General features: G+C 42.0%; 2 protein-coding genes across 2 annotated transcripts in view; one reads left to right on the top strand and one right to left on the bottom strand.

Annotated features, from left to right (window-relative positions):
* LOC118417976 (probable aminopeptidase NPEPL1) overlaps positions 1-10,331 on the bottom strand; it is a 34,023-nt gene extending 23,692 nt beyond the window's left edge. The window contains exons 1-4 of the mRNA XM_035823763.1: positions 10,148-10,331; positions 4,252-4,437; positions 2,497-2,751; positions 552-633 (exon numbers count right to left, since the gene is read on the bottom strand). Of these exons, the coding sequence (XP_035679656.1) occupies positions 552-633; positions 2,497-2,751; positions 4,252-4,437; positions 10,148-10,297 (673 nt within the window). The 5' untranslated portion in view covers positions 10,298-10,331. The remainder of the gene's footprint in view (positions 1-551; positions 634-2,496; positions 2,752-4,251; positions 4,438-10,147) is intronic.
* Positions 10,332-10,527: 196 nt separating this feature from the next.
* Positions 10,528-19,939, top strand: part of LOC118417978 (uncharacterized aarF domain-containing protein kinase 5-like) — a 48,499-nt gene continuing 39,087 nt past the window's right edge. The window contains 4 exon segments of the mRNA XM_035823766.1: positions 10,528-10,604; positions 17,878-18,186; positions 18,889-18,952; positions 19,812-19,939. Of these exon segments, the coding sequence (XP_035679659.1) occupies positions 17,888-18,186; positions 18,889-18,952; positions 19,812-19,939 (491 nt within the window). The 5' untranslated portion in view covers positions 10,528-10,604; positions 17,878-17,887.

Here is a 19,939-nt window from a genome sequence, read left to right as displayed (position 1 = left end):
GGTAAAGTTTACTGTTGTAAGCAACTTGTAACAAACGTTACCGGTAACATTTGTTACCTGCCCTGTAATACAAAACCAATAGGTAAGAAAATAACAAGTTGCCGTTTTTTGGATATGGTTAAAAGAGGGACAGCGTGGTGCAATCGGCATCACGTTTGACTCAGGTCCAGAAGGTCCTGAGTTCGAACCCCGCCGTGTCACCGATCTTATGCTCTTGGGAAAGGCACTTTACACGACTTTCCTCATTTCACTCAAGTGAAAAATGAGTACTATATAGGCTACAAAGGTCTTCAGCAAGTTGAAGTTGGTAGCCTCAAAACAAAATAAGAAGAAGAGGAATTTTCCAAATTTAAACAAACAGGTTGGTTTCACTGAAAAATAAGCCGACTTATTTTTCTAACAAAAAATTGCCATCTTTTAAATTCCAATGGTGTAAAACATGTTCTAGGAAAATTTAAGTTAAATGATTGAGCCTGGTAAATGTAAATGACGAGGTTTGGTATGTTGCAATGTGAAGAAGCATTGAGGGGGTACATGAAAGTGTAGCTCACCTCCAAATCCCCTCTGTTTCAGCTCCTCTCCACGGATGATCACAGGGGTTATGCCAACTTGGCTCCCAACAGTTTGAATTTCCTACAGGAAAAATCATGTTTCAGGTACTTCACATCACATTACATAAACATTTTCCAAAACAAAGATTCAGTACCTTATTTTTCAGTGTCTTATTTTCTCCAGTCACTCTGCAGCTATGGGCAAACATAACAGTTGCATTGTGCATAGGAGGGCTTGGGAAAAACTTGGCAAGATTAGGGCATTTTTGGCAACAGAAGGACTTCTTGTGGTTTGGTAAAAATTCTGGGTTGAAATGAATGTAGAAGGAGACAAATAATACATGTAAGAGGGTCTGCATGGGGGGTCCTAAAAACGCTTTACGCTAAATTCAGGACGGTCGACTACGTTTTACGTTAAATTCCGAAGGCTGGCAACGATTTACGCTAAATTCTGAAAGACTGGCAACACTCGGCAAGGGCGGGGGCATGCTCCGCAGGGAAGATTTTGAAATTTTGACTCTCTGAAACACCATTTCCTGCATTTTGAGGGGAAATTTTCGCTGGTAGACAAAGCTAAGTTAAATGACATATCTAATTAAAGATTCCCAGGGGTTCAGTGTAAGCCACCCAACAGATGTTTTACCATGCCGAGCGCCGAAGGGGCGAGACGTCGCAAGGGAAGTCCGGGGAAATTGTGAAATCCTGACACCCTTAAACGCGATTTCCTACGTTTTTCTGGCTATTATATAAAGCTGAGTTAAATGACATTTCTATGAGCAAAAAGTTTGACACGTCACATCCGCCAACATCATTTTCAGAGTTTCGAGGCGGCGCAAGGGAGGACCATGAAAATTTTGAAATCTTGACCCTCTAAAATGATATTTCCTGCATTTTATTTAATGGGCAAATTTTGCTGGCAGACTAAGCTAATTCATAACTTCAATGACATTTCTATTAGCATAAAGGTTTTCGAGGGCGAGGCCACCGATACAATTTTTACCATGTCGATGACCGAATAGTCGCAAGGGAGGTCTGGCAAAATTTTGAAATCTTGATCCTTTGAAACGCAATTTCCTTTGTTTTGAGGGCTAAAATTTACTGGTACTACTAGTGGTAGACTACGCTTCGACTTTGGGAGGCCAGACTACGATTTCTATGTCTATCGATCGGCCGCAAGGCGGGCGACTGCAAGTCTCCACTGTTTCTTGTCGGCAGCCAGGGTTTTGATCTGCCCCGGTGTAAGTAGGCCGCTTTCGTCCCCCAGCAGCTGCTGTATGTACTGCAGGTAGGACATGGGTTGGCGACCTCGCCTGCGTTGGCCATGTGATGGTAAGTACAGCGAATAGAGACAGGCGGGCTCGTCCTCAGGCATTCGCAGTATTTACGGGTAATTTTTAGGCTAGATTACGTTTTACGTAAAATTTTTGGGCTAGATTACGCTTTACGTGAAATGCACTGGCTATGCTTTACGGTAAATTTTCCATCCTCACTACGAATTACGTGAAATAAAATAGCTTCCCTACGAATTACGGGAAATTAAAAGGCCTGCCTACGCCTTACGGAAAAGAGCATGCAGACCCTCATGTAAGTCAACGAATGTAAACACTGGATGGAAGAAAATTTAGCCATGCAAACATTGATAGGTATTATGTAGATAAAGAAATCATTTGCATGATCAACACAGTAATAATACATGACTTGTAAATGATGGGAATTAGACACATGACATAGGTAAGATAAAGGTAAAGATCATCATTCCACAGATTATGTACATGCATATTTGGACTTCATAAATCATATTAAATGCCGAATCTACTGAAATTTGATCAATAGCATATAATTTGGCTCAGATGTAAGCAGAGACAGAAGTCATTGTATTATACGTGAAAATTTTGTTGTGAAACTCAAGTGGGGTGTCTCTGATATTCCAACAATAATGACTTACATTCAAGAAGTCATCTGTATTCATCTCATTGCAGGGTGTGTCCACAATCTGGGCTGTCAGACGTACTGCATTACAGGCAGCCTGAAGACATTTGGCATCATCCTCAGAGATGGTATTGTCCTTTCCCCCATCGACAAGGAGAAACTCCACCACAATTTTGCGCCTCTGCGATGATCCTGACTTCCTCGAGAAAGAGGGGAAAACACGAGAGACAGCACAGGCTGATGCAAAGACTTCACTCTTCTCACAAACAAGCTGGAAAGGCAACAATATCAGATCAGTCCTTCACACTAGTCAAATATTTTGTTAAAGACATTTCTACACATTCATATATTATAGTATTAGCATACATGTATTTCTTTTCGGTTTGTCAATTTGCAAAATCAGTCGACCATCTTTATGTGCCAACTGAGAGGATGTCCCCTCATCAAGTATGCAAATAAAATTCTTATTTGCATAATCTTCTGCCCAAACTACCTGCATGCCAAATATAATGGAAATCCAAATTTTTGTTTCTTAGTTCAGTTATCCTCCTTGAAACATTTCAACAAGACTTCCAGGACCTCATACCTCAATGACATATTCTGATTATGCAAATGACTGGCACGTCTGCATAATTCATGTCTGGTTATACTTAGACCCCATGCACATGAGTAAAAAGCAAGTGAGTTAAACGAGGAATCTGATTAAAATGACCCAATCCGCGCCATGTGAACACAACTAATCCGATTGGATTACCCATTTTGAATTGGATTGCAATCCACCTCTCGAGGTGGAATGGCTGGATTGCCGCGCAATCCGATTGACCAAAATTGCCCATATGAATGCAATTGGATTGGATTCCGGCTTTTTTCATGTTTTTTTCATGGTCATACATACGGGTACAGCATACCTTAGACATATACAATCATACCCACAAAAATCATCTTACCGCTACGGTTAACCACCTACGGACGCCGCAAGATTTGCCAGAATGTTCTTTCAAAATTGGTAACGAGGCAGAAGATTGACTGGTTCATTTTGGCAATATTGCCCATGAAAATAAAATGTGTGGTTTTGTTTCTCTTCTCTTCAACAAGAAAAACAGTCAGAAGCGTGTCTTAACAGCTTGTGTTACTTCACTGCAAGCATGGGCGAGCAGCTATTTTTTTAAACGAAACGAACTTATTTCAGAAAAAGTATGACGTGTAACAAACGTTTTAGTACTAGTTGTAGTTTCTCCTATTCATGCAACTTCTCCAACAGATACACTTACATTTTGTACAGTTAAATGTAGAGCCTAATCCCACTGCGCGCAACATTTCTACCCCCAGTTTAATAGACTATTCAAATGACCCGTATGACCTCACAAGCGGCATATTCTTGACGACCATCGACGAGTCAAAATCTGACCCAAGCCGGCCGATTTCTCAACAGTTATCATTAATATCGATGTCGCTACATCCTTCAAAATTATGAGGCAGTCTGGCAACATTTTGGAAGCACGACACGTGCCCGACTCGGGCTGGTTGTGGTCGCGAGTTTAATCCGATTGTGTAAAAATCCATGTGAACATATTTTTTTTAATCCGATAGAAAACTTCAAGATTCCTCATTTAACTCACTTGTATTTTTTCCATGTGAATGGGGTCTTACATAGGTCACAATGTTTACAATCCAATCATGTACTACAAATGTTGCAAACTTCTGTATTTACCCTTTCAGTTTCATAGCTTACAGAACTTGAAAAAGTTAATATAATAATAGTCTTTCTCACCACAATGCACTCCTCCCTGCAGCCTGCCATACTGCTGCGAACGATCTTGCTGAGGGCATGTGCACGTGACGGCGTGTTGTGTCGACTGGCCTTGCTGGGCAAGGCTGCGACAGTTGCATTGTTTAACCAGAGGGGACAGCTGTCGGTCGGTGAAGGGTGCAAGTTGCTCAGGGCTTCCTTGAAAGTCTGTAAAACACACAATGTTAACTTATTTTGTGGAAATATTTTTAGGTAAGCCATGACCATGACAACTAGCAACATTTTCGAGAAAATGCAGGATATTTCCCACCCAATAATATTAGGAAGTATGAAAAACATGTCAAACTACTTGTATCTGTAATATCAAGATCTTATCATTTACCAGGAAAGAAATATGAAGTTTCTGCATTAATTCTGAATATTAGGTCATCATATTAAGCATTCCACTGTTTTCACCTGTCCTACAGGTACCTACATGTATACCTCTAATAGGAAATCGCTACCATTGACAAAAAAAAATGAAGTTTCTGCATCAATTATGTAATCATCAGCATAACATACATTTTGTTATAAACATGTATGCACCTTTCACAAAGGTACCTTCACCTCTTAGGGATGATATACATCGGGGGGAGGGCGAAGGTTGAAATATTTTCCCCCCATATTAACTCCACTACTCACTACCTGGTCAGTCTAGTCGATCACTTAAACAAAGAGTCAAGACTGACAAAATATCTCTGATGTGATGTAACTGCCTCACCTCCTTGCAATTGCCTCACCTATCCCTTGACCTCTAACTTCAGGGACTGCTTATGTTCACACCTGCCTTTGACATTACCTAGCTAACGCCAAAAAGTAGCTACTCAAGCAACTGGATATGGTTTTGGAAACGGTCAGACGTTTCGGATACAATCCACTATCCTTCGTCAGTGTCACTGACAAAGGATAGTGGATTCTATCCGAAACGTCTTTAATGTTATTTTGGGTAACTTGAATTTAGATGCCCCCAAAATAATGTAATTTTACTAGCCAAAATATGTATATATAAACGTAGGAAGGCCAACTATGTAAGCTTTCAGTTGTTTCTCAAATATGTTAACTTCTTTCAGAGGCCCAATCTAGACACAGTTTTTACCGATATCTGTGGAGATGTCGGGAGGGATCTAGAATGTAGGTGGCGGGACACCCGTAGCGCTTGCAGTCATAAACACATCGCGTGATTTTCAAAATAGCGGCAGAACAGTCAGCATTTCTGCTCATGACAGATCAGATGATGTTCTCTGACTCTGTATCTCACTAGCGTGTTTTTAAACATGAGAACATCAGGAATGACGACACTGGCCATCTATGATCAACCATGCTTTCGTCCTCGCTGCCCTCATTGTGGCGGAGGTGGCGAGCCGCTCCGCTGCTCGATCTCGCATCATGCAAGGTCAGTCCTGCGTCCGTTTAGGGGCAACAAAACTTGACGCACTGAGCGAAACAGAGTAGTACCACTGACTGTACAGCAGTAGTAGCACTAGTATCACAAACAAGGAGGTTAAAAAAATTGAGTAATGAGCCCGCGTTTTATGCTAATGAGCCCTCCCAAAGTCGGGACGCATCTACATGCATGAGGAAGTTGTCGGGGACCCCTGCTAACCTATTGGGGACCCCTGCTAAGCTATAGAGCGAATACTCCGCGCCTTTCGGGAGAAATTTTGCAGACATCTTGAGAGTGCTAGGATTCATGTTCTGTTGACTTACCGGTAACGCATGGCATGGTGTCTATGTAAACAATTATTCATTGTGTTTTCTCAGCGGACTACGTGGAACAGTTCAACTTTTTATGGGAAATGATCAGATACATGTATATGTCATTTAGAAAAATAACCCCAGGGAGAAACACCAAACCGGTCAACCTGAAAGAATTCTTGGCTGCAGACTTGTTTCATATCTATTACTACTAAGAAAAAATGCGAGTAACCTTGCAACAAGGGCAGAACTTGGAAGGTACCCCCTGTGGATTGAAGTGTATACAAGATTGTATTCGTATTACAAAAGATTAGTTAAAGAAGTACCAACAAGTAACCGTCAATTTGAAGCACTCCGTGTACAACAGGACTTACACAAACGTAACATGCCATGCTGGTTATCCAATGTTAGTAAAATCCTGGAGGAGTCAGGTTTTGCCTACCTATTGATTAACAGTGATCGCAACACTTCAATTGCCCAGTCCGAAATAAAACAAAGACTAAAAGACAACTTTATTCAAAACTTCTACTCAGATCTTAACTCTCCTGGCACGACGGAAAATCAAGGAAATAAGTTAAGAACTTACAGAAAATTTAAGCATTCGTATATGAAAGAGAAAAATATCTGGCTATAGCAAATTTTAGATATCGCCGGGCCATGACCAAACTAAGGATAAGCGATCATACACTGGAAATTGAAGCTGGTAGATATAACCGAACTCCCCTTGATAATAGATTTTGTATATTTTGCGATAAGAGTTTCATGTATGTAGAAAACGAAGTACACTTTGTCCTAGAGTGTTCGCTGTACAAAGATCTGCGAAATGCATTCGCCAATGCTACACATTATCATAGAGATAAAAAATATGCGCACCTGACGAAGGAAGATATGTTCAAATACCTTATGTCATCATCTAACTACGATATACTGGAAAAACTCTGTAAGCTCGTCCATGCATGTTTTAAGAAGAGAGAAGAAGCATGTAAACTGTAATATATATGTATAGCTTTCCAATTACTTACTATGTACCAAACTGACTGCATTTAGCCCAAATGGGGCATGAATATGCAATAAACTTCATTGTCATTGTCATTGTCATTGTCATTAAAGACACTCGCACGGCAAGAAATACAACAGAAGAAATATGATGCAACACAGAACTTGACGCAGGCCAACTAATATGTCTTCCAAAAGGACAGCTTTTCACTACTGCCTGCATGTTTTTCATAAAACGGCATGATTAACAAATCCATCGTAAACTGGTACCCTTACATTAACAGTTGTGTTTAATAGCATTGCACATGTGTCAGTAGCAAGTGATTAGAACAAATAGACATAGGGAAATAAAGGTGTAGTACCAATGGACATAGGCAACTGATTTGTGGATGCAAAAGACAAAACAAGTGAATTTAGTGGGTATCATCTTCATCATACAAGGATGTGCATAGCACGGGTTTATCAGAAAACCCTGTCCAGTCCGGACAGCAGAAAACCCTGTCCAGTCCGGACAGCAGAAAACCCTGTCCAGTCCGGACAGCAGAAAACCCTGTCCAGTCCGGACAGCAGAAAACCCTGTCCAGTCCGGACAGCAGAAAACCCTGTCCAGTCCGGACAGCAGAAAACCCTGTTCAGTCCGGACAGCAGAAAACCCTGTCCAGTCCGGACAGCAGAAAATCCTGTCCAGTCTGAAAAGAGGGTCTGCATGGGGGTATAAGCTATGCAACATCTTTTTTATCTTTTGCGCTAGAAGAGGGTACCGGTACTGTGGAGCGGTACAAAACCGTTTTTTCTTATTGGACTGGTCCAGAAAAACTGGACCTGAAAAAATTTGGTGGACCGGATGTTGGATGTTAGAAAATGGACAGACTATATGATCAGACATTCACACGTTTCGGGGCTCTGGTCGAGGAAAATAACAAGCGTAGTAGAGTAGAGTCTATAGTCATTTCTACCATGTTTTACAGTCAATAGTACAGGGCAGCTAGCCTTGTAGGATTTTAAAACACCAGTGGGAGTCAAATACTCCACAAAACAGATTTCGTTGTTGCGAAATTAACTATTATTCTGAGTATCGTCCATTCATAAGTTTTCACATACATGTACTGAATCAGGTCCAGGTTCAGGTCAGGACCTGGACCTCATCCTCTGGACCTGAACCGGACCTGGACCTGAATTCTCTGTACCGGTACCCACCCCTATTTTGCGCAGAAACAACAACTGGTATAGCCTGGTTACCAAACCCCAGCCCGATCTGAAGTATCTATTGTGCAGATATTTTTGAGATCGGGCTGGGGTATCAAGGCTACTGGTAGTGTGACACAATGGCATGCAAAACTTAGCAAAGATATTGGATTCTCATCATTGTTACTTTTGTACATCATGTTAAACATTTCTACTCTTGGTCTTTGACTTGCGACTGTATATGCAATTAGCCATAGGGCATGATTTTGCAAATAAAACACCAATCACTTATTACAAGAATATGTAGTTCCATATACTGTAAATGCATCTAAGTTCGTGGGGATTTAATTTCGCGGCAGCGGGAAAATGGACTTTTCGCGGTGGTTTTAATTTCGCGGTAGCACCATGCACTGTAGTTTCTTTCTGTTATGGAAAAATGTTCGCGGTGGTTTTAAATTCGCGGTGAAGCTGCCGCCGCGAAAACCGCGAACATTAATCCACCGCGAACATTTCTGCATTTACAGTAGCTCACAACTTGTACTAGGGTTTTTAAAATGCCATCTCGGCTTTACTGTATAGTAAAATATGTCTTATGTAATAACATTGTGTACTAAAGTCGTGTTTATGTTCAAACTTTCTCATTGTTATCAATTTAAACAGACCAGCTCTCAAAATACATGGCACACACTTATCATTTAAAGAAAATCCTGCAAAGCCTGCATTTGTCATGTATTGCCACTATTTAACAACCAGAAATTGACGGACAATGGGTTTAATTCTCTCCCCCTGATGTCCCACCAGATAACATTACAATAACTGTAAGTGCTAATTGGCTACTTTGCTTTTGACCGAACTGATTTCTTGAGCATGGCACGGGCACACACCTGTGAGAACTTGGTCTGGTCCATTCACGACAAAACGCCTCATGTGCGGCACTTAGGAAAATGGCGGCTCGATTTGCCGATTCAAAATTCCTGCGAAACTTTGCTTCTCAAACATGCCCAAACATGTGCCGTCAATTTCTTTTTATGTGGAAACCTTAGAGGGGCGTAAAAGGAAGGCACCATATCTTTCTCTGGCGAAAACTTGTAGAAAATTGGCCGAAACAGAGGCACTTTCAGGATACGTTCCCCATTTTTGTATGTGGTAACTTTGAGATAATCTAGAAAAATTTGACCAAGTCTTAACAAAAATCAGATTAATATTACAGGTAGGTAGATTTGTTACGAATATGACACCGAAAACCGCAGGTCCGTAAGTCTCCGAGAAAATGAGAGAGAGGTCCAAGAGTGAGGTCAGTCCATAGGCGGTAGGCCAAGGTATTGTTGTCGGATCGCCCGAGCTGAACTGCCGGGGTTGGTGTTCCGAGTGTGACCCGACATTTGAGTACGTTGTACCCGGGATTGCACGAGTGGGTGCCGAATGTTCCAACGGAGATTTCCGACGGATGCAGAAGGTAGCCGAAGTGCGATTTACCGACAAACACCGACTGTCGGCACGCACTCGGCATGCGTTGCACACGTAACCAAAAGACCACGTGACCCCACCAACTACTCACAGGGCATATGAGGTAAGTGTGCCCGTGCATGGACCTCCTATTTAGTTGCACCTTTGGGTCACTCATTATGCTGCCAATTCTATAGGAAATTATGTGCATCACTTCAGTGTTAAGTGCTGTCTGAATTTAGCTTTAACAATTTGAGCAATGCCAGGGACCCCCATGCAGACCATCTATTCAGACTGGACAGGGTTTTCCGGAAACCCCGCCTCCACATCCTGGTGCCACTCCTGGATGGTGCGAGTTGGATTTACTCACAAACTGCAGCTTGAAATAAACCGTTGTCTGTGCGGCGGGAGCATCAAGTCGCACGGACTAGTTGGACAAATCTGGGACAGAAAAATATTACTAGTAATATGTGTTTGTGTTTCTTAAAGTAACGTTATAGAGTAAGGAATTTTATATATATACAGGCATGAGAGTTCTTTAAAATAAATTTCAAACCTCAGCCGTCACTCTTGGGTGAAGCTTGCCCCTCACGCTGTCCCAAGACACTTTCTTCAAGTTAGATACTTGACCAACGATGACCACTGGTCGCTCGTTCGGGTCAGCTTCTGTCCACACGGAAGAAATATGGACGTCGGTGGTCGCCATGATTATCCACTTATTAGGGGGCAAAGGTCGCGAGCTGCACTTCTAAAGCACTACATTTGCAAATGTTCGAATCCACCTACAGTTTTTTTAATTCTAAAAAGAATTGGTGAATTAAAATCATTTCAACGGTCAAAAATAATAATGTTCAAAATTTTTTCTTAATTTCCTCTCTCACTTTCAAGATATCTATCGATAGAGAGAAATTGTATGTTTCAACCGTTTGTCGTATAGGCTGGTCAGTATGATCTACTGTGTATCTCCTACTACTCCTGGGAGCACGATCACGAATGGAGGCAACATCAACAAGGTAACGTAACTTTCCATCGATCAAGGAGCTTTCATCTGGTAAAAGCACCTTGGTTTACATAAAAACACATGCAGAACTACGAAAGCTTCACCCTCCTTTTTCAGCACTCGATTCCAGTGCTGAAGATGGCTTCAGCACTGGATTTACAGTGCTGAACTTTCGTCTGCTGCTGCTCAACAACAACTGCTCTCAGCACAGAACTCAGCTTGGACGATATTCCGTACTGGCCACTCAAACCATTCCCAGAAGGGCTGTAATTACTCTGTGACTGGTGGGTAACCTCCAGCGACAGAGTCTTGTGAACGGGTTATGCGTGTTTGCATCTTTATCTCTATGTTCCGTTTGCCGCAATTGTGGTTTGGCATGTCGTCTTTAGGGTTCGCTTAAAAGGCTGGGCTGTCTACCAGGCCAAGCTACCTGGCCTGTCTACCTGGCCTGGCTATTACGTCAGGCTACTCAGATCCCCCCATTCATAGCCCCATCATGTGGCACTCAGCCAAAATAGCTGATTGACAGGCATAGCAATTGCTAATTTCAAACCCTGCCAGTGGACAGGCCAACCACAGGTCACTGGCTGGACCCTTCGGGAATGTGTCTGGGAGGCCTTCCTTTACGGTGTGTCAGGAACACATTCAAGTACTGTACCAGCACTGTGTCCGGTAACATGCTTTAACAGCGTTAGGTTGTTAGACCTAGAAAACAGAGGTCCTGGGTTCAAATCTTTTGACATGTCACAAAATCTGTGCTGATTACAGTACTTTCCCCACTCCAACTTGTACAAGGGGGTTGGAGAGAATATTGGCAGTGGAAGGAGAGGATTGGGCTCTGTCCTGGACACAAAAATTGTACAGTGGATAACAATCCACAGCCTCAAAAAGGCTATGTGACTACCGAGATTGTATATGTCAACATGGCATACTAACATAGAGAAAAAGGAGGTACATGTAATGATAACCCCCTTGGTCCAGGTAAGAACAGGTAAGCGATTTGCAGAGAATCGAACGGGGTGAGACTGTTCACGCAGTGAAGGAAATCGCGCGAGTTCGATTCTCTTCACTTGAATGCGGAGCGCGCACGGCGATGGTGAGCCTACACTACCGTGCGAGACTATTCCCTTGGTGATGAAACGCGCACGAGCGCGATTCTCATCGCTTGAAGGCGGAGCGCGCACGGCGATCGTGAGCCAATACTACCGGTCTACTAGACAAATTAAACGTTCGAATATCTTCAATTCAAGGCGCCGCGCGAACCCCCGCCATTTTGAAAGACGTCGGGTACGGGCGCTGACACACTTTTGACAGCGATACGTGTCGATAACGTATAGTATCGTGAGCCAATACTATACTACCGGCCTACTAGACACATCTGTATTGCCCATTTGTATTGGATTATTTGTATTGCTCATTTGTCGGCACATCTTATACTTCCCGGCATCTACGACATTCCGAAGTTACGCACCAGTAACTTACCCAGCGGAGGGAGGGGGCAAATAAATTGTACATGTACTAGGATTGAGACACAAACACTGTTACGCACTCACGATACTGAGATGCATTTTATATACAAACCTTTATTCAGACATTTGTATCCTAATCAAGAGTGAAAAAGGACATTATAAATCAATAGTATTGTTTTCTTTGTCTACAGGTACAAATGGAATGTCGACAGTTTCGATCTAACTCTGAGCAGCGCTAAAGTGAAATGAAGATGAAATGTACATGAACTTACAGGCTGCCAGCGCCGGCCGAGCGAACGACGTGCAGCTAATACTAGTATTCAGATATATGTATGTACAAGTATTACACGATGGAATAGAGATGTACAGGTCGAGATATCGTACAGAATCTAAATTCTACGTGAAAACATTAACTACGTAACTCAGACACATGAAAACATGGCACTGCGGGTAAAAAAAACACCTTCAGTAACTGTTCAGAATCTTACAGATACATTTACACTGTCATTTGATTTGTCACAATTTCTTATCATAGCAGGCCTACATATCGTACATAAGCATCTAAATTCTACATGGAAAAATAACGCTACTTGGACAAAGAAAAACATGGCGTCCTGAGATGATGACGCTAAACCGTCATGCACTGCGGTCACGTTTTGGCGGCGCATTTAAATGTAAAAAATAATAGATCATGATACAGATACATTTACACTGTCATTTGATTTGTCACAATTTCTTATCATAGCAGGCCGAGATATCGTACATAAGCATCTAAATTCTACATGGAAAAATTAACTACGCTACTTGGACAAAGAAAAACATGGCGTCTTGGCATGATGACGCTAACACGCCATGTCTGTGGATCAAGTTTTGGCGGTATATTCAAATGTCAAAAATAAATTACGATGCACCTAAATGTACTGTGGTTGAAGTTTTGGTGGTATATTCAAATGTCAAAAATAAATTACCGTGCACCTGATCGGGCCCGAAGGTGTCCAGACCTTCCTTGGCCTCTTGTGTCTTCTGCTGGGCTGTCTCGGCGAGATCGCCCTTCTTTTATCCACTAGATCGTAATCGCTAAATCCTCGACTTTTTTAATTCCACTCAATTGATATTTCATTCTTTTGCTTTATTGACGATTTTTCCATCCTATTTCTTTCGTAATTAACCATTGCTAAATCTGTCTTTACTTTTCAGCGTTTTCTTTCAGGTAGAAAACACAAAGAAGCCGGGCATCATACTGCAAAGGACGCCAGGATAGCGTGGGCATACGCCATTTTGTTAACCGACAATTTCGTAGCGATTTTGTAAATTTGTACGTACTAATCTGTTAATACTTCGGCATGTAGTGTAAAGTTTGAATACACACGATACTTGCTGGTCTACATTTTGTACGCTCGTTTGATTTAATTATAAAATAGCAAACGCTCGATTTGTTTTCATGAATGATATAAGTAACGTCACACCACGGCCCATAAGTTCTAAATTTTGTACGAAGTTTGTAAACGTTGTGTGAGTTGTAAGGGTGAGTAGTTTGGTAGATTGTAGCGTAAACTCTGAATACACGGGATAGGTAGGATGTATTTGTATATATTTCATAAAAGGTTATGAATTTGCTGTGGTATGTAAGTCTGTTTTGTAGAAGGTCTTAGTAGAAAATAACGATGTTGGTGTTACGTGAGCTATTTGTCTCTGTTTTGTTGCTGACTTACGTGATTAGTAACGTTACTACATTCCCGCAAAGGGTTAAATGCCAACCCACAAATAGAGTTAGTCTTACTATACGTTATCGACACGTATCGCTGTCAAAAGTGTGTCAGTGCCCGTACCCGACGTCTTTCAAAATGGCGGGGGTTCGCGCGGCGCCTTGAATTGAAGATATTCGAACGTTAAATTTGTCTAGTAGACCGGTAGTATTGGCTCACGATCGCCGTGCGCGCTCCGCCTTCAAGCGATGAGAATCGCGCTCGTGCGCGTTTCATCACCAAGGGAATAGTCTCGCACGGTAGTGTAGGCTCACCATCGCCGTGCGCGCTCCGCATTCAAGTGAAGAGAATCGAACTCGCGCGATTTCCTTCACTGCGTGAACAGTCTCATCCCGTTCGATTCTCTGCAAATCGCTTACCGGAACCTAACTCCTTGGTCAGTACAAGTTTAGCTTTACAGTGATTTATGCTCTTCCTTCTTGTTGCACAAGCTGAGATAGTTTCTGTTCCAGGCTAAGAAGACAGATATTCAATAAAGAAACGAATTTCTGTTGCTGGCAAGCCCATTCTTACACACAAACACACACACACACAAACATACACCCACACAGTACTGGTACTTGTGTTCCGTCGGACACGCTGCAAGCAAGGCCTCCCTGAGACACATTCCCAAAGGACCCAGCCAGTGGTGGACAGGCCAGCATCAGGTCACTGGCAGGGTTTGAGATTAGCAATTACTATGCCTGTCAATCAGCTATTTTGGCTGAGTGCCATATGATGGGGCTATGAATGGGGGGATCTGAGCAGCCTGACGTGATAGCCAGGCCAGGTAGACAGGCCAGGTAGCCTGGCCTGGTAGACAGCCCAGCCTTTTAAGCGAACCCGTCGTCTTTACTCCGCTGCCTTTTTTCGCTGTAGCTGTTTTTATGATGGATGTAATAAATTCAGTTTTCACCGCTACGCCGTCTGGTATACTGGTTGAAACACAGAAGAGGGGCGAGTAGAACAGAAAGAAACAATGTACACATGGATACAATTATCCTCACCGACCCGGGAATCGTACCCGGGCCGTCCGAATCACAAGACTAGCAGCGTAACTGACTGACCCAAAAGCCTACAGGCGTTTGTCATGGTCAGTTAGCGCTACTTGAACCCCCACTGTTACACTACTTCCCCTTTTCTTTTCAAGATTCGTCCTCGAATCTCCGAGTTTGATATCCCTGTGGGCAGGCACATCTCCGGCCTGTTATCCACCAGGGCCATGTAGGGCGCCAATGAAACGTCAAGAGGGGCGAGTAGAACAGAAATAAACAATATACAAATATTCTGACCGACCTGGGAATCGATGGTCCAGGTCTTCCTTGTGATTGCGCATTAAGCCTTGTGGTAATTGGATATCGTCAAGCAGATGTTGTCTTCGTCAGAATATACCCTCTCGTTTTAGCTCTGCGTTTCTAATATTGAGGTTGGTAACTTTCATATAGCATACTGTTAACATTTTGCGCGATTGATAGTCCTGTGCATTTTATGGTTAGAACGTGTTTGATCCTTGGGATCTTTTTTTGTTGTTTTCATTATCGATGTAATGATTTGAGAAATCTCCCCTATTTCCCTTAGCCTGGGTACCATCCGGATAGTAGTTCGCTCCTATGTTCGCTTCTGCTATCCGCCTGGAGACTTGCGCATTCAAACCGTTTGGTGGTAATGTCAGTTAATGAGCGAATGTAGGAATGGGTTCTAGAGCACTCGTTCAATGACAACAGGCCTCACGCAAGCGGACGGAGGGCTTGTCCGGTGTTAGAATGCCTGTACGAACGAGCGCTTGAACCCATTCCATAATTCGTTCATGTGGAGGGACCAATCAGTGCCTGCGTCGACGATTCCAGATGTGAAGATGGTCCGCATTCCCAGACAGAAACACAGAGAAGCAACTGTATATAGTGTATAATCGTAAACGCTGGCGCAATAGTGTTAAGGGTTGCCAGGCATATTCTACATCAAACCCAGTGGGTAGTGACCACCGTATTGTTACTGCCACAGTAAAACTTAGCCTCAGATCCTCCAAACAGAAATTATTCTGGAAAGCGGTTACAGTTGACAGTCAACTTGCATCTGAAATCGATGATGCAGTTAAGTCACGTTTTGAAAATCTCCCTTTGAATGAACAAAATTATGCATCTTTTGTTAACATTGCACACCAAATTGGCAAGGAATTGTTACCACCTAAACCTCGTCGATCTTAAGACACTAGAGATGCTGAATTAGTGGTAAAAGCAAGGAAGGCAACTCTCAGAGCTTCTACAGGAAATGTACAATCAGCCCAGGTTAACTGTTGTGAAGACAAACGTATTAATGAAACTCCCCGCATTGTCAAGGAGTTGAAAAACTTTGACAAAGAAGCTTGTATTCATTGACTTCCGCAAAGCATTCGACTCCATAAATCGCTTCAAAATGTACCAAATACTGGAAGCTTACGGGATTCCGCCGGATGTCGTAAGTGCTATTTGTGTCATGTACGAAGACACCACTGCTGTGGAAATCACTCCCGAGGGAGAAACTGATGCATTCAGCATCAATACCGGCGTCCTTCAAGGTGACCCATTGTCATCCTTTCTCTTCATTTTATGTCTCGATTATGCATTACGGTCTTCGATATCTGACTCGGAGGGACTAACACTGCGACGCAGGCGAAGCCGACGACACCCGGCTGAACCCCTACCTGATTTAGATTTTGCCGATGACATTGCTTTGTTGGAAAATTCAATAGAACTTGCACAAAACCTTCTCACTGAAATTGAAACCGCCTGCCAAAAAATAGGGTTATAACTTATACCTCAATGCTTCTAAGACTAAGTTTATGCACTTAAATCCAACAACTCCTAGTCTGCTTTTAACATCTGATGGTACCTCAATTGAGCAGGTCACCGACTTTAAATACTTAGTAGGTTTCACTGATAGTGGTCATGATATGAATGTTAGGACAGCCTTGGCATGGAGTGCCCTTCACTCACTAGACAGAGTTTGGAAATCCCCCATCAGAAAACAAACCAAGACAAAACTCTTTCAGACATGTATTGAAACAATTCTTTTGTACGGTTCTGAATCTTGGCTTATGACTAGGTCACAATTCCAAAAACTCAACGGCACACATACGAGGATGCTTCGTGTAGTCTACAACTGTCCATGGTGGAAACACACTACAAACAAACAGTTGTATGGATCACAACCAAAAATCTCTTCAAAAGTGAAGCAGCATCGACTATGCCTTGCGGGTCATGTAGCTCTTGCTGCCCAAGCACAACTCTTAAGAAACTCATGGAGGTCGAGCTGGAAGGGCAAGAGCTACTCTCTGCGATGAAGGACAATCAGTTCTGGAGGACTAACTTCATCTGCTCCACCTCACATGAGGATGAACGATGATGATAATAGTGTATAATGAATGTCAGAGCTAGAAGTGACTGTATTTAGTATACATTGTATAACGAACGCCGGAGCTTTCTGGATAGAACCCAGGCTATATTTCCCTGGCATTGTGGAATAGCTGGCCTATACTATAGGCCATGGGGTTTGCTAATTACTCATCTCCAAGCAGATATCCACAGCTGTCCAGTGTTCTAGCTAGGATTTTATTTTAGCGTAGTGGTAATGGCAAAGTAGCGAACAACCAATTAGGGGGATGGTGTGGATGTCTTGGCCCTTCCATGGTGAGATTTTGAAATTGTATCTAGTAAAATGTTGGCATGATAAGGGTACCCGTGAGGGGACTTACTGTAAAGCTGTTATAATGCTAAACAGGGTATCCAGGGATATTAAGTCGATGAACGGTAGTTTCAAATTGTACTATATTCAAGATATTGCAGTTTGAAACCACCATCTGTCGACTTGATATCCCTAAATGCATTGTTCTTAATGGATAAAGGTTACCCTACGGATAAAGGTGAACTAGCGTCAGAACAAAATCTGTCATGTTAAGTTACGTTCCACAGAAGACTCTTTTTTCTTGAGTGTGTAGTTAATGTACACATTCCAGCGGGTATTGGGTAAAGCTCTGGTCATTTTTTAAAGCATTTGTTTTGTGATACAACTGTGAGCAAATGTTTGTCCCTTTCAGATTGTAAACCATGGTTTATCCTGTGTCTCTGCGTCAAGCGGCTTTGAGATTATGGCACCCTTTGTATGCAGTTGGCAGAACTACATGTACTAATAGTGCTGCAGGTAGACAGTGGGTGTCTCGGAATCAGAGATTGTCTACTTCTGTCAGACAGCATGGAGGAAGGACTTCCACAAGTGTTGGCTGGAGGACTCTTAAGCTTGTGCTGCTAAGTGTGCCATTGGGTGGAATGGCTTATTATTTCACACTTGACAGAGTTGGCCAAAGGAGATTCTGGATAACTATCAATGGTAGCCTCCGTTTTGTCAGGTAAGCATAGAGAGAAATCCTAAATTTTTTGCATGACCTGTTGTTGTGTAGGGCAGATAACACATTGAGACCTGTGCAAAGGAAAGCAATAATATCATTGTTATAATACACTAAGACTTAAGGCTACACTAAAAGTACCAACCCTAATTTCAATACTAGAAATTCTTCACCACCAGAAAAGTTACAAGCGTCATCTTTATAAACATTAAAAGAAAAGAAGGTATCAACCAGCTCAAACTCTGAGGAATGCTCGCTCTATGAGTATGAAAGAAACATCACCTCTGTCCCTGAGCTTTCTCCTGATTCAACCTGTAGCACCCAACAGCTCAAATGCATCCTTACATCAATGATACCTTTGCTAAATATTTGAGAAATTAATGCAGGGCCAAATTGGGTCCAATATAAAAAAAATGTATGTGTATATGACATTGCAACATGATTTCAATCTGATACAGCTAGAAAGTCCAGAAGTGCTCAAATACTTAATTGGAGAGGGGTGGCATGTTCATGTATGCGTTTGCATAATTTATTATTATTTTCTTTCACCATGGTTCAATGTTGACCAATATAGATTATAAGTCGTATTTTTATGTTTGTAATTGAATGGTTGAAAAATGTTTTAGTCTTAGCTGATTCTTGAAATCTGATGTGACAGTTCTTTAAATGGACAACATTCTACAGGACTTTGTTCTCCCTCACTAGGTCACTCTACCTGGGCCTGCTGATATCACTGGATTATAAATATTCACTGTGGGGATTGGAAGAGGTGAATTGGAAATTTTGGTATCATTACTTTCTGTTCTTCCTCAGGGCTTAAGTACTTTTTTCTGTATACCTGCACTGGTGCAGGTAATGCTGAAAATTACCTGCACCAGACAAATTTTACCTGCACCACTCTGAATTTATGAAGTACGGATCATACTAAAATTGTTCAGAAACCATTGCTATTTATTTCTATATACTTTATATGTGGTAACAGTCAATGCAGCTAATAACAATCCACATAACCCTACATCATAATATATTATGGCATTTATTTATTACCTCCATGAAATGTCATTCCAAAGAGGATAACTGCAGAAAGGATTGACGGATTGGCATCATTTTAGGCATGCAGGTAGCTTTAGGCAAAGATATTCATAATGATATACATGTTATGCAAATGAGGACTTAATTTGCATAATCAATGAGGAAATTGTATAATTCCATTGTTTTCAATAACTGTACTTAAATAAATGTAAGACATGTCAATTATGATTTTGTTTGTTTATATGATAGGTGGGATATAAGCAGATACCAAATATGGTAATGAGGAACTGATAGTCTTCAGCATGGACCTTGACAAAAAAGTTCATAACCTAAACATCTACATTGTATATTTTATGTTGAGGACCTAAAGAATGCTCTGACCAAAACGTATTGAAAATAAGGGTGAATTTAGTCTGGGCAACATGCCTGGAATGATGATGCTGATGGACATCTAGCCAGATCATCAAAGCTGCCAGCCAGTATTATCTGTGATTGACTAGGGTTCACATACAACTGTACATCCCTAACAGGTGAGCAGGTATGATTAATCAGTCCATGGCTGAATGGCTTGGATTATGTTATCTTCTTTGTATCAGGACAGCTTGGAGTATCGACAGCAGATTATGTGTTGTCACCAGCGTGCAGCAGACAGGATTGTGTATGGGGCAGTCATGAACGGAGGGTTGTACATCAAGCTGGGCCAAGGACTGGTATCCTTTAACCA

Source organism: Branchiostoma floridae, chromosome 6 (genome assembly GCF_000003815.2).
Source record: "Branchiostoma floridae strain S238N-H82 chromosome 6, Bfl_VNyyK, whole genome shotgun sequence".
Taxonomy (NCBI): Eukaryota; Metazoa; Chordata; class Leptocardii; order Amphioxiformes; family Branchiostomatidae; genus Branchiostoma; species Branchiostoma floridae.
Note: the sequence above shows the minus strand (reverse complement) of the source record. Positions and strands in the feature narration are given on the sequence as shown.